A 14,564-nucleotide genomic window follows, 5' to 3' on the forward strand; every position below is an offset into this window, starting at 1 on the left:
TAAAATGATAATCTCGTTTCTTTTGTTTAAAATCGCTGCTATAACGCGGCAGACCCGGATCGCGTTGAACAATTTAAAAACTAGGAACTCAAGTTTATAAAAGTTATTTAGTAAATATTTAATTTAAAACACTATTACAGGTTCCATACTAATAAATATAACTTGAGAAATCTCCTCGTTTTAAATAGCATACCGAGTAATAGATGGGACGGAAATCGCGTTATAGTAGTATCGCCATATCGAGGAGAATACTTCTTGATTTTTATATGGCTTAATTTTTTTACAACTGGGCCTCAAATCCCGCACAGTGCCTCCATCATTGGATTAAAGAATCAGAAGGCAGTGCGTACCAAACTGACTCCATAGAATACTTAGAAATTTGCATGTCTTCGAATTCCTCGTATAAATAAAATTAACTAATACTTAATAAAAATAATATCACAGTTTTTCGTTTTTCCTACTATTTTACCGTATTTACCGTATTTACTACGGAGAGTATTCAGAGGAGTTGTATCGATTAATACTTACATCGACAGACAAAACTGAGCGATTTTTAAGGCAGTTTTTGCCGCGCTCCACCATTGTGTGGAACCAGCTGCCTAAGAATTTCCGAACATATTCGACTTCAAGAAATCTCCAATTCTTAAAGGCTGGCAACGCACTCTCGAGCGACATTGAGAATGCACCCTGTTCAGTGCTCTATTATATTGTTTTGAAAGGAATATATTTAAAATGTACACTAATTAAACATATGATCCTTTTGTGACAACCAAACCAAGACCCTTAAGTATTATTTCCGTCCACTTGTTGTTATTCCTACCTGTCTCTTAAGACATCCCTACATTATATGATGTGCATCGGTCCGTACGTCAGGTGTCATTAGTGAAGTGGGGACAAGCTTGACTGACTGCATGCTATGAGGTCAATGCCGTCTAGGATTCTTTACAAGGTCTTAGGGGTTTTATAACTATTGTTAATTCGTATTAATATAGCCTTGAAATTTGACAGATTTGTAGCTAAAATATTACATTAATATATGTTCTTGGGGGATTTCAGTGCTCAGGACTACGTACGCATCAATTTAGTTAGTTATCGTATGATGAGGAGATAAAAGAAATGTTGATAGACAGTATATCAGATCTAGCTTATAAAATTAATTTATATATTTATTATTTAGAATAAAAGAGATAGCGAGGATGAGAGACAAATAAAGACAAGGGGCCGTGTATTGTTAAACATAATGACATGAACTTAATGTGATCCTGATTACGTAGTACTCAAAACAGGCTGTTTTTTATTTTTATCATTGAATACTTAGTTAAATTATATGTGGATGTTAAGGTTGTATTTGCTTATAATATTTATTACATGTCTACTTTTTGCCTATACGAAGTTGATTTGCGAGCTGTTAGTAAATAAATGTAAATTTAGAATCAATTTAACATCTTTTCTATTGACATTCAATAAAGTTATTTTGAGTTTGAACGGAGTAGAGTATTCTGGTTTAAGTATAACTAAACCTCAACTGACACCGAATTCTTATTTTTAAGCTGATTTGAAAATTTCTCCAAACGAGGGACATTTACGAACATCAATCACTGTCAGTCTCTGTACTGTTAGCAAAAATTGTCCCCATTCTCCACTATATTACTCATAATCGCAGAACGTGATTAAATTATTAAAAATTATGTCTTTATGATTTTGATTCTTTTAAATAAAATTTATGTTTACAAAATAATTAACGACTCAAATATAAAAGTCTTTCCTCTAAGTTGGATGTTGTTCCCATTGGAGTAGAGACCCTAGGGTGGGTACCGTGGGGTTCAAGTGCACAGGTGCTAATTAAGAATTTAAGATGGCGCCTGGTAGATAGTTACCATAGCTGGTGCTTTCCTCGGTCAACTAATAAGGTTCGCAATACAGCGAACCCAGCTTAAAGTACTGCCACAGGAACCAAACTTTTTAGATTTGTTTTAATTTTCTTTTTCATTTAAATCCCAAATCCCAATCAAATGTTTTATGATTAATTGTTAATCTAATAGGAAAGTAGGTTATCAGCCACACCATCGACTTTTTGGGTCTTAGGCAAGCTGGTTTCCTTATGAATTTTTCGTTCGACCGAATGTTAAACACTTATAAAGAAAATCTATTGGTGCACAGCCGGTGATTGAAACTACGACTACACTAGGAGAATACAGATTTTTTACACATTTTTACCAATATACATAATTAGTTTAAAAATTACTACAAGAATTCGGGGCAAAGACGAAACATGAATAATAATGACCCGAGTTTTCTTAGTTTTGAACTTTCCTGGCTATTTATTATATACACGAGCTTATGTAAGCTGGGGTTCAATGTTCATATACGCAAGTTTCTCCACACGAGTCGTTTTTGTAAAGTAATGATTCTGTAGATTTCTAGTGAAAGTAGGCATTGTGTTGGCATTTATCGGTTTAGAGTGACGTGTTAAAGAAATTATAATCTTATGGTATATTTTAATCTGGTACGAAATTGCTGTAATTGACCCTAAACAAATGTACAGTGATTTATAGTGATGTGCGTGCGTTTTTCGAGTGATAACATTAAGTCAAGGTATTTGCCTAGTAAAAATAAGGCATATATGTTATATATAAAGTTTTATATTATACATAAATAATAATAAAAAGGCATCTAAACCATAATCTTCTGGCAGAATACGAAATTCCACTCATATTATCTCGACCTTCGTGGTTCATCAACTGAGTGATTTTAAACACCACTATGTGGAACAAACTGCCCGCCGAAGCATTTCCAAAGCATTTCCAATTAAATTATTCGACTAGGTCCTTCAAGATAAATGCGGGCCAATTCCTAAAAGGCCGGCAACGCACGTTTGACGGGCGGGCGGTATGACTTAAAATCATTTGATCCAGTTTGCCCCGGAAACGGAATAACCCGTCTTAAATAATAAATGATTACAGGTGTTATCATAAAATAAATACAAAACTACTTTATCAGAATTTTTTATCACAGCTGTTCGTAATACAAGTTATAACTGCTTCGCAATAGTACACTTAAAGGCCATTTTAATTTTACACACAACTTCTAGTTAATTTAAACATACTGAGAATCAGGATTTCTGTATAAGCTAACCCAGGTTATGTAATATAATAAGTTATAAAATCTGTTACAGATAGAACGTGAAGTGATTCTGTCGTCTGGTGATAAAAACTCGAAGGTGCCAATTCTACAAGAGGCCAGAAAGCGTGGAAGACTTGGTGCTGTCGCTCCTGATACGCCACCTAAGGCTCTATCTGCATGGACGCATGCTGAGGTATGCTAGGAACAATTTAAGACTATACATTATCATAGATCGTTGAAATTGCAAATCAATTATTTATTAGGACTGCATGTATTTAAAGCAATTATAAAATCAGTTCAAAAGCCAGCAACGCAATGAGAGTGTCCATGGGTAGTGTCCATCCGTCATACATTAAAAAAATGTATATTAAAGTAATGTCACATCAATGTAACATCAAGTGAAACTCCTGCTCGTCTGCCTCCTGTAACATAAAAAAAATGTTTGTATTACGGATTAAAATTTGAAGAGGCTGTCGGTATGTAAAATAGTATTTCTTCAAGATGCCTAATATACATCTCTACATAGTAAAACATTTTCATTTGAGCTTCTAATGGGTCAGCAGAATCTAGACCAGCTGTAGGCATACGCAACGACCCTTTGAACTTTCCGTTTGAAATTTCTCAATTAGTGGCGCCATCTATGGTCTGAGATAAAAATCTATAAATTGTGACCAACACTTGGGATATATATCAAAGCTAAGGCGAACTCACTTTTTGGATTTTGTTTGGACTCAACAAATAATATTATACTTAACTCATAAACATAGATAATTTACTAGGCGGTAATGAATGGATTTTAAATTACGAAAAATGATTGATGGTTTAAGTATACAAAACAATGGTACCTTTAAGGTATTATGAAACTTAGTAGTACACAGGTATTTGTGTACAAAGACAGTGATACGTTATGTCCGTCGGTGCCTTCCTGCTTAACGAGCGTAACGACAGGCCGGGCATAACTATGTAGTTCTTTGCCCTTGCATGTGTTTAATAATAAGGTTATTTAGGTGTTAAAGGGTTTTTAAGATCTATATAAATATGTTTAAGTTATGCACTGAATTGGATTTTAGATTACAGTTGAGTTTTTTAAGCATTTTGAATTATTACAAATTAGTGCATACACTATTTTCGTTTAACAAATGTCTTAATACGGTACATATGAATAAGAAGTATGTATGTCTATTTCAATAAAATTAACCTAAAATTAAAAACACCACTTTTATTCAGCGATAATTAATGCATTACAAAATCTAAAAAGAAAATCAGATAAGACAAATAGATTTTATCAGAAAGTAGCCTTTATTTCTTTTACCATAATTCTTAGAGGATATTATTGCACTTGGTACAAAAAACTAATGATATTAATAGAGGAGTCAGGGAATTTTGCGTGTCTCAAGTATAGAGGCGTCTCATAATAATGACCATGAGGCAGTATGACCACGTCGTAAAGCTTATGAAAATTCAATCCACGACCGCTGAGCACTATAGTGACGCACGTACAAACAAACGGTTTAGTTAATCCACGTGCGGGCTATTTAGGACAATTATTTATATCCTTAAGGAATTGTATGTTCGTCCACACTTGTATTGTCAAAGTTTATTCATTTATAAGTAATCTTACGATATCCTATAGGTATCTTTACATATTAGAAACACTTAGGCAATATAAAAAACAGATTACATTGATAAACAAAATATATGAAAGAACCTCCGAAATAGATAAAAATAAAATTGAAATCAAACAATAAACTTACGACAACTTAACATTTTAAAGAATAACTAAATTGTTCTTTCTGCTAAATACAGTCAAGTCCTTGCCGCTTCGCAAAATATTTCCACACATCAGGTAAGGTGGAAAATGTGAAATATCTTCATAATTTGTGTTATGTTTTAAAACGAAACATTGGGGAATTACGCAGATAATTTGTGTTTGTACGAGACACACTGGACAATTCTTCCACGTCTTACATACGAGTGGAGGGATTCTTATAGACATTAACGACAGCAAATAGAACAATTTACCCGCCAATTAAGAATAGCGTGCAAAAATATTTAAATTGTGTTTCAAATTTTAGTATACTTGTCTACTATGGAAAATATTTTTTTACTTAGGCTAGCCTAGATAGTATCAGGGCGCTAACATTATGATATACCATAAAGATCGCAACAATAAACGCTCACATACATCAAAATGTAAAATAAACTATGTTAACAGAAGACAATTTTTTTTTATATCATTAAATCAAAATTATCTATAAAAAGGCGTTTATAGAAGTATGAGAACTTTTCGGGTATCAGGCTCTTAATTACATAAATAATTACTATTCATAAATAAAAAATAAAATACGACAAAACTTTATAATAATAATAATAATAATAATAATTTATTTATTGCACGAATATGGTATAAAATGTCAAGGTGGTACAATTGTCAGTCGTTCGCATATTCTGCCACACACAGTGGCGCGCAAATTTATCTTAGTTTAGATTTTACATTATTAGTCAGATTCATATCAATTAAGTCAATTATCATACATAATTAAATTTATATAAATTACCATGTCTCACACAAATAATCGTTTATTGAGTAGTACGTTTTTTCTAAAAGTAATGCACTAAGTCGCTTTTTAAAGATTCTTGTCGGAAGATCTTTAAGTTCTTTCGGTAATCTATTGTAAATTTTAATTGCCATACAGAAGGCGTTTTTCCGAAATAATTCTAAATTTATTTTTGGCACAGCCAATTTCTCCCCATGTCTACTACTTACTACATTCGATTTAAAAATATGTATATTTCTGTGTACGAACAGGGACATTTCTAATATATAAATACATGGAAGAGATAACACTTTGAGTCTCTTAAATAGAGGCACGCAACTATCGATGCAATTTGCTCCACAAATTGCTCTAATACATTTTTTTTGGGCCTTAAATACCCTATTCACTTCGACTGAATTTCCCCAAATTATAATTCCATATCTAATTATAGATGCAATATATGTGTCGCAGGCATTTTGTACGATTCCGCCGTTTACATACGGCGTCGGCAGTTTATAAACGCTCGCTGTTATTTAAAATGCCGAAGGCAAAATGTATAATGCCGTGTCATTATATAATAGGCCTAAACATTTGATTGTCGATTGAATCGCTATATACATAATGCCGCGGCAAATTGAAGTATTTAGTTCTGTTTTTTACCACGCGCGTCGCTGTTGACCGAAACAAACAAAATGGCGTCAAGTAGTGGTTTTGTGTCACAAAAAATGATTGAAAACAGTGCAAATACTATGTGTTCAAAAGACTTTTCACAAAATAATTGTGATTTTAAAGACATTTATTATAGTGAGTTGAAAAAGTATTACGATCTTCAAGCGGGAGCAGTAAAAAAGCCGTGGACAAATGAGAAGATTTTTGAGGTTATCCGGCACCTAAAAGATGCTAAGGTGTCCATAGAATCTGGTTCTCGGAAGACCCCTGCACAATATTTCTGGTCAAAAAAATGTTTGACATGCGCAAATAAATAATTCTTGATTTCTGTATTACTAAAACCCGCCTAATAATAATAGGCGAATTTTTTATTTCTTTTTATAATATTTTTCTAAATATGTTTTTCTTTGGATATTTTTTGTATTTGATTACTAAGACCCGCCTAATAATTACAGGCGAATTTTTGATTTCTTTTTATAATATTTTTCTAAATATCTTTTTCTTTGGACATTTTTGTATTTGATTACTTAGACCCGCCTAATAATTACAGGCGAATTTTCGATTTCTTTTTATAATATTTTTCTGAATATGTTTTCATCTGGATATTTTTGTATTTGACTGTGTAGAGGTATTGGGAAATATTAATAAATTTCGTTGAAATACGGATTTCAACAATACCAAACTAAGCAAATTATAACTAGGTTAATTTAAAATTAGTGTGAAGGAAAATATACTATATTTTTTAAATATTAATATTTAGTAATTTTGAAATGAATAACATTACAACAACTTACAAAAACACAATAACAAACATAACAACACAAACACAACACAACATAAAGCCGTGACTCCTGCTTTCAAACAATATACAAAACATACCCCCGCGGGTCAGAGAGGGGAAGGGAAATGTTTGAGAAACCCTTCCTCTCTCTACCCCGCGGGGGTATGTTTTGTATATTGTTTGAGAGCAGGAGTCACGGCTTAACACAATAACAAACACACAACATAACATACACAACAACAACAAACAACATAAATAACACATAACACACACATACATTGAAAGTGCCATATTATCCTAAGAAGTTTAATTATTGTTTAAAATATAAATGTCGTTATTGTTACTTAAATATTTTAACTAAGTAAGAAACCAAAGCACTGATTGTTAATTTTAACTAAGTAAGAAACAAAAGCACTAATTGCTAAAATAAAGTCTGATTTGTCCCAACTGTGTTTTCTTCATGGTCACCCTAAAACTACAACCAACGTTGAAATTACAACAATTGAACGAGTTGTCATATTGCCTTTGGCATTTTAAATAACAGCGAGCGTTTATAAACTGCCGACGCCGTATGTAAACGGCGGAATCATACAAAATGCCTGCGACATATGCATGATAAGCAGCTAATACCGCAGCATGGTTAACAGTTTCCCTTAGTCGTTTTAACACAAAAACAAAACGGTCTATTTTGTTCTGTAATTTTTCAATATGTGATTTCCAATTACAAAATTTATCTATCGTTATACCTAAAAATACACACTCGTTCATTATGTCCAGTTTATTGTGTTTATATTGCTTTGCTTCGTGGGAGAAGATTATCCTTGCTTCTAATGACTTCTGGCAAGATACAATCTACTAACATTTAACTTTGAACTATATTATTTAAAAAATAATTCACAAAATGAATGCCTTAGGTTTCATTTCGATAGAATATTATTACAACTAAATTCGAAAGTGAACAGCTGATCGTCATTTGATACGTTTTAAGGCCTTCGTGGGGATTGCATGCTTTGCACACCTGCTTCGAAAAGCAAAATTTTCACTTACATAAAAGAGTATTAAACTAAAGTACGAACGTATTAGTAAAAATGATATTAATAGATGTGAAAGCTTAAATCGAATCTGTGTCGTATCGAATCATAAATTTTCGTGCATGATTGTGATTGATGTCATTATTTTGGAGCTTAAAATACTTCAAGACTTTCTTCCGCCTTCCTTTATAGAATTAAAAAATATACACGACGTTTTTTGTATAATTCTGTTCCAAATATTACGTAGTAACAGTATTAGACCAAGCGAAGCTAAAGTTACGAATTTCAATACTAAATTACACTCAACGTTCGTCGTTCTACAACTGAGCGTTTTAAGACAATTTAACGCACTTCCTATGTGGAGGTGCCCACTGAAATATTCCCTAACTGATTCGAATAAGTATTCTTCAAGAAAAGAGCTTATCAATTCTAAAAAGGCCGGCAATGGGAGCCGCATGTGTGTCGCCAATGACGCCTCTGACAATGTGAATATCTATGGGCGGCTGTATTACTGAACATCAGATGAGCCTTCTGCTAGTTTACCCCCGTTATATAAATAAAATAGATAACAACCTACAATGATGAGCTAATTCATTTGCAAAAATATCTATAAAACTTTGAGACAAAGAGATTATAGTCGCTTGGGGCGTGTTTAAATTAAAAAGCATATTCACCGTAACAAAGCAGCACACAAAGCACTAGTGAGGTGACTCGACTCGTGCGCGGCCGCATCCGGCCGTCCGCCGATACAATTTCTCGGAAATATTTAATAATCACGACTTATCGTATGAATTTTAAGCTCCTTTGTTTTGTTTGCATTGTTTTTCCGATGCCATCGAAGGGTGTGCATGTCAGTGTCTAATAATAATCAGTGATAATAAGAAATGTCGTGATGTCTCAGTTTAATTACCGTCTTAGTTAAATTAATTAAAAAGTGCTGAAGTGTGACTTGTGAAATAATTTTCATAGTTCTTTGTTTTTAAAATGGTTGAGTTTGCGCTGGAAAATGTATGTATTTTTAGAATTATATTTTAAACTGATTGTACAAGTTTTGTTATTATTAATCCGATTTCTTATTTTTGTTAAAAATTTTGGCATACACTTATTAGTTTAAAAATTAATATGACGAAAGCTCAAGTTCGTAAATTATTGAAGTAATTTGAGTATTAAAATAAAATTTAGTATAACTTAGAAAGCTTTAAAGCTTTTGCTATAAGTAAGCCACGTAGCTTGAAACAAAGTCTTACTTCATACAACAGCTTTGTTTTAAGTTTCCCACAATAATACATTGTCTGATTAACGTGTCTTTCACCTGGTATAATTATAGTACGGGGTTTGATTCCCATCACACACAATAAGGGACATTAACATGGGTTGCACAACAAAGCTGAGATTTTCTATTATTCATTATCTTAATTTTTGTTGTTCTAAACGAACAATAAGATGCATATGTATTCTATGCGTGTGTAGAAACAAAATATCCACTCAGTGGAATCAGCTGTCGGATGAGGCCGGGTGTTGTGGGTCTCGAACCAATATAATTTAGGGACCATTGCATTTTTTCAGGCTATTATATTAGCTACCACACAATTTATAAGTGAATTTGCCTTATTTATTTCAATTAGGAATAAGGACTAACTTAAACCCTATTGTCAACTATTATCCTTTGCCAATAGATAAGGTTCATCATCGCTTTTAATAGCTTTAATAAGTTGTCTAAGTTAGATGTCAATGTACGCATAATTTATAATTATCCGTTTTTATAATTCCATTAGCAAATGCGGTTAGTCCCCATTGTCTCAATAAATTACAGTTATACTCGTAATATAATGAAAATAATGGTAACATGATTTAGAAAAACCAAAGAAATGATTGCAATATGAATGTTTAAACCTAATTGAAATTGTAGAATCAAGCCGGAACATCGGGAGACTTCAGACAGTATCACGATCAGTACGGCTACACACACCATCAAGGTCAGAACTTAAATCGCAGCGCACAAAACTACGATTCACCCAAACCGCCTATACCTGCCAAAAACACACCAAACAACTCACACATGGTCACAGTCGTAGAAACAACTAAAGACAGCACCAGAGACGCCCCGAAGAGTACAAAATCTGTCACCAAAACGTACCACACTCTGAAAGACATGATCTCAAGTAAGTTTAAGGGCAAGGAAAATACTGAAGCAGATAAGGATGAAAGCCTTAATAATAATAATGAAGAAAGAAGACGTGAACCGGAACCGGCTACGCCGAGGGAGGGTGTTAGGAAGGAAGGAATATACGGAAGACCAATGCAAAGACCCGACTTGCAGTATAACCATGGGATGACTAATAATATGGTGTATTCAAGTCCATCGCCACATAGGTGAGATAACTTATCAATATGTATTAATGCTATAAATAAAATACAACTACACGCCACTTTTTAGTTCATGTTTCATGATCATATGTCAATTTAATAGCCATGTAGGTGATCTGCCTCCTGTGCCTTACATACGTTTTAGGGTCTGCGCCAAGCGGGTTTCCTCACGATGTTTATCTTCACCGTTCGAGCGAATGTTTAATGCGCATATAGAAAATAAATTGATGCACGGCCGGGGATCGAACCTATGACCTCAGAGATAACAGTCGCATGCTGAAGCCACTAGGCCAATACTGCTCTTCTTATTAATATTGTATTCCAAATGATTATAATGAAAACTATACTTTTAAAATAAAAACCTCAGATTGCACTTATGTTTCGAAGTAGTAAAAGTATGTTAAATAACACGTATAATAACGGTTCAATACCGTCGGTGTAGTTAACCTGAATTCGAACTTAATTGTTTACGGCATTGACAATAGACTATTCCACAGACAATTAATGCAACAGCAAATGGTACAACAACAAATGATGAACCAGCAAGCGAGGTCCCAAGAGATGCTAAATCAACAGGCAAGGTCACAGGAGATGTTGAATCAACAGGCAAGGTCACAGGAGATGTTAAATCAGCACGGAAGATCACAGGAGATGCTCGCTCACCGACCACAAGCATTGGGCGCTGATGCGTTATACCAACAATATGGACCTCCCGGCAGAAGAAGCGCTCTGTATCAGAGGGATCTTGATGTAAGATCTATGGCGAATTTTACATCCCTTAAAAGTGGACCACAGCCACAGGTGATTTTTTTTTATTATACCAAAATGATAAAAATTATTTAAGCTACCGATAATTTATGTCACTAAAAATCTCACAGAAAGCATAAAGAAAAGGGTTAATTTAGAGATTCTAGACCGATATTATCACTGTTCACAATGTTGCATTCTCAAATATTAATTTTTCCCACGAATTGTATAATTAAATAAATTACTTTGAGCGTCTAAAGAAGGTAATTATATGCTGTATTTAAATCTTAATGTAATTAAAACTCTCTATTAATTTATGTTTTTTTTCTCTGATTAATAACGTACAATAATAATATTAATAATGTAAATATGTAATATACCAATATTGTCAGAGGTTTGCTAAATGAAGAGAGTTGTAATATTCATAATGATTGTACGTTTCCAGTATGATAACACAAACTCACGACTCGATTTAAGAAGTCCGCAACAGCTGGAGCGTGAGATTGTTCAACATCGAAGACTGATTGACGGACGACGTTCCACTTCACACCCACATTTACTCGACGAACCCCAAAGACCTGAACCAAAACCGCAAGTGTACGATCGTTCTAGAAGAAATTCACACGGAAATCTTTTAGACGGAACGCCTAATGAAAATGGTCCACCTAGGAGCAACGATGAAAGAGAATCAGACGACGGTGGCTTCAGAATGAAATTAGCGGCCCAAGGCAGGTCGAGTTTTGAACGCATTCGTACCAGTGGACGATCGGTAGATTCCAGACAAATTCCAGAGGAATACAGAAGAACGCCAGACAGCCTTAGAGAATCTCGTCGGACACCGGATTCTATTAACCAGAGGCAAAAAGAAAGCACTCCCAATCCAGTAGATGCTGAAAGGAATGATGAAAGTGCTAGTCAAAAATCCGCAGACAGTGTTTATACAACCAACAAAGGTGAAGGATATAATCCGCAGCCTTCATCGTCCAGGCAAACACCAAGCAGAATAGAAGACTTAAAAGCACATGGAAAAAAAGGTACTGGTGGTTCAGCAGCTAGCTCAGGTAAGTTGTAAAATAACTATCGCAAAATATACTCTCAAATATTTGCTTAATGTGTACAAATAAAAAAAGTTAGTCCCCTTAAAAGTATAAGTAAAAAGAATAAAGAACAATTATTGTTGTCTTCCATATTAAGAAAAGGTTTTCAACGTTACAGATTATGATAAAAATGGAGGCCAATCATCGAACGTGGACTCCGGTAGAGGCAGTGTGGCCTATTCAAGTGGTCGACGCGCTGATGCCAGCTTGCACGACACTTCAGCAGACTCAGATGCCGCGGGGACCAGAGAACTGAGACAGCAGCCGCAGCCTGGAACCAGCCAGCAGAACCCTCAACCCGGTTAGTAAATATTTATTTATTTATATATATTTTTTTAAATTTAATATGTGAATTTACCCGAGAAGGGGTCAATGGTACGGAAGAAAGCTAAAATTACAAGAAAGAAATCTTGTATATTTTACTTCTGTTGAAGAAATTAAAAAATAAATCATCAGTGGCGCTACAACCTCTTTAGGTCTGGCCCAAGTTTCTGAATCTGTTTCATGACCATTTTTAAATCTAGTAGGCAAGTAGGTGATCAGCCTCCGGTGCCTTACACACGCCTTCGACTTCTTGGGTCTAAGATATGTTTCCTCACGATTTTTTCCTTCACTGTACGAGCAAGTGTTAAATGCGCATATAGAAAGTCCATTAGTGCACAGCCGGGGTTCGGTTACGACCTTAGGGATGAGAGTTGCACGCTGAAGCCAATAGGCCAACACAGCTCATTGAAGGAATTATACGAGTTTTAATTATTATTTTTAAACTACTTATTTTGTAAAGTAAAGATAGTGAAATTTTCAAAGGGTTAGTTAATATGACTTGAATGAATGAAATTAATAATATATTTCACGTTTTCAGCTGGCGAAAACGAGTGGGCTGATCTGGTGGAGTGTGAGTTACGTCAGATTTTGGAACCTAAATTGTCAAATATGAGGCTCGATAGCTCGGATAGTTCAGACAGTTCAATTACACCACCCCTGCCGCCACTGTCACCATCTTCTGACATGCATAAAAGGAATAGGTATGAAAACCTTAACTTACATTTACTTTAATTACTGGAAAATATAGTCTTTAATAAGTCAAGCAATCATATAACCACTTTAAACGGCTTGTTATGAAAAACTTTAGTGTCACTCTTTGCTAATAGTTTCTTTTGCGACTAGCGAGCTGTGGAGTCACTCTCAATGTTTAAATAAAGGGTGTCCTCAAAGGCCACCAACACACCCAATAAAATTAGTGTTCTATAGGCTGCGATGACTGCCTTTTTTGTGTGTTCCATAGGATAGTTTCCCCTGCGTTTGGAAATAAATTAATAAAATTTCTGCTTAAATATTTAAACAAATAAAAAATAATTTCAGTAATTACTCAGAGATATCAATAAAAATCAGATGATCATAAAGAAATTGACGGAGACATTCACTCTATTTCAGTTTGCCAGGACGCTCATCAGAATACCCAGAAGAAAGGAGGCGTCGTGATGGAAGAGAGTCTCCTCGCTGGCATGGACATTCTCACTCACATAAGAAACACTCCTCAAAACGAGACCATCATTATAAAAGACACTGTATGTATACCCGATCACCTCACCAGTTCTTTCACAAGGGAAATTGATTTGCTGATTAGATAAAAATCATCAAATCTTATAAAATGATCGATTTTCAAAATCTTAGTATAACTATATTAGAATTATGATTAATGGTGGGTTTTTCTTATTCCTTCTGTAATTTCTGTTCTTTGATATAGCCATGCTTTAATATTACCACCACCACCACTTTATATTACCATATTACCAGACTACATTTCCGTGAATTAATGAAGCGTTTCACGCGACTAAAAATAAAATTTTAAGATTTTTTTATTAAAACAGGGTTGAATATAATAACATAACCAATAATTAATTTCAGTATTTGGCCTAGACACAACAGACATGACGTCCACTACTACCCGCAGCCTGGATCTATCCTCTCTTCTTGACGGTCGAACTGACAGTGACGCATCGACAGGCGACGCCCGCGCAATCCGTCGGCAACTTCGAGGCTTAGAGAACATGTACGCTGAGGTGTTGCAACTTCTAGGGGTTAGGAAACCAGCTAGTTTAGCTAAACAGCCAACTTGGGAAGCTAGGTAGATATCAGCATCTTTCTATGATATAATTTTAATGTAGAACGCATACTTAGTGAAATTTTTATATTTACTGTGAGTTTTAAC

The 14,564-nt window shown here is 34.4% G+C and overlaps 1 protein-coding gene across 4 annotated transcripts in view; it reads left to right on the forward strand.

Annotated features, from left to right (window-relative positions):
• The window catches only part of LOC110991930, a 36,365-nt gene that overhangs the window by 18,426 nt on the left and 3,375 nt on the right, over positions 1 to 14,564 (forward strand). For 3 of the 4 annotated variants that reach the window (XM_022257521.2, XM_022257522.2, XM_022257526.2), the window contains 8 exons: positions 3,176 to 3,316; positions 10,051 to 10,514; positions 11,006 to 11,309; positions 11,701 to 12,316; positions 12,471 to 12,653; positions 13,215 to 13,377; positions 13,787 to 13,920; positions 14,261 to 14,480. In XM_022257521.2, coding sequence (XP_022113213.2) covers positions 3,176 to 3,316; positions 10,051 to 10,514; positions 11,006 to 11,309; positions 11,701 to 12,316; positions 12,471 to 12,653; positions 13,215 to 13,377; positions 13,787 to 13,920; positions 14,261 to 14,480 — 2,225 coding nt within the window. The remainder of the gene's footprint in view (positions 1 to 3,175; positions 3,317 to 10,050; positions 10,515 to 11,005; positions 11,310 to 11,700; positions 12,317 to 12,470; positions 12,654 to 13,214; positions 13,378 to 13,786; positions 13,921 to 14,260; positions 14,481 to 14,564) is intronic. The other variant, XM_022257523.2, reaches the window with a different exon arrangement.

This window comes from Pieris rapae, chromosome 19 (assembly GCF_905147795.1).
Source record: "Pieris rapae chromosome 19, ilPieRapa1.1, whole genome shotgun sequence".
Taxonomy (NCBI): domain Eukaryota; kingdom Metazoa; phylum Arthropoda; class Insecta; order Lepidoptera; family Pieridae; genus Pieris; species Pieris rapae.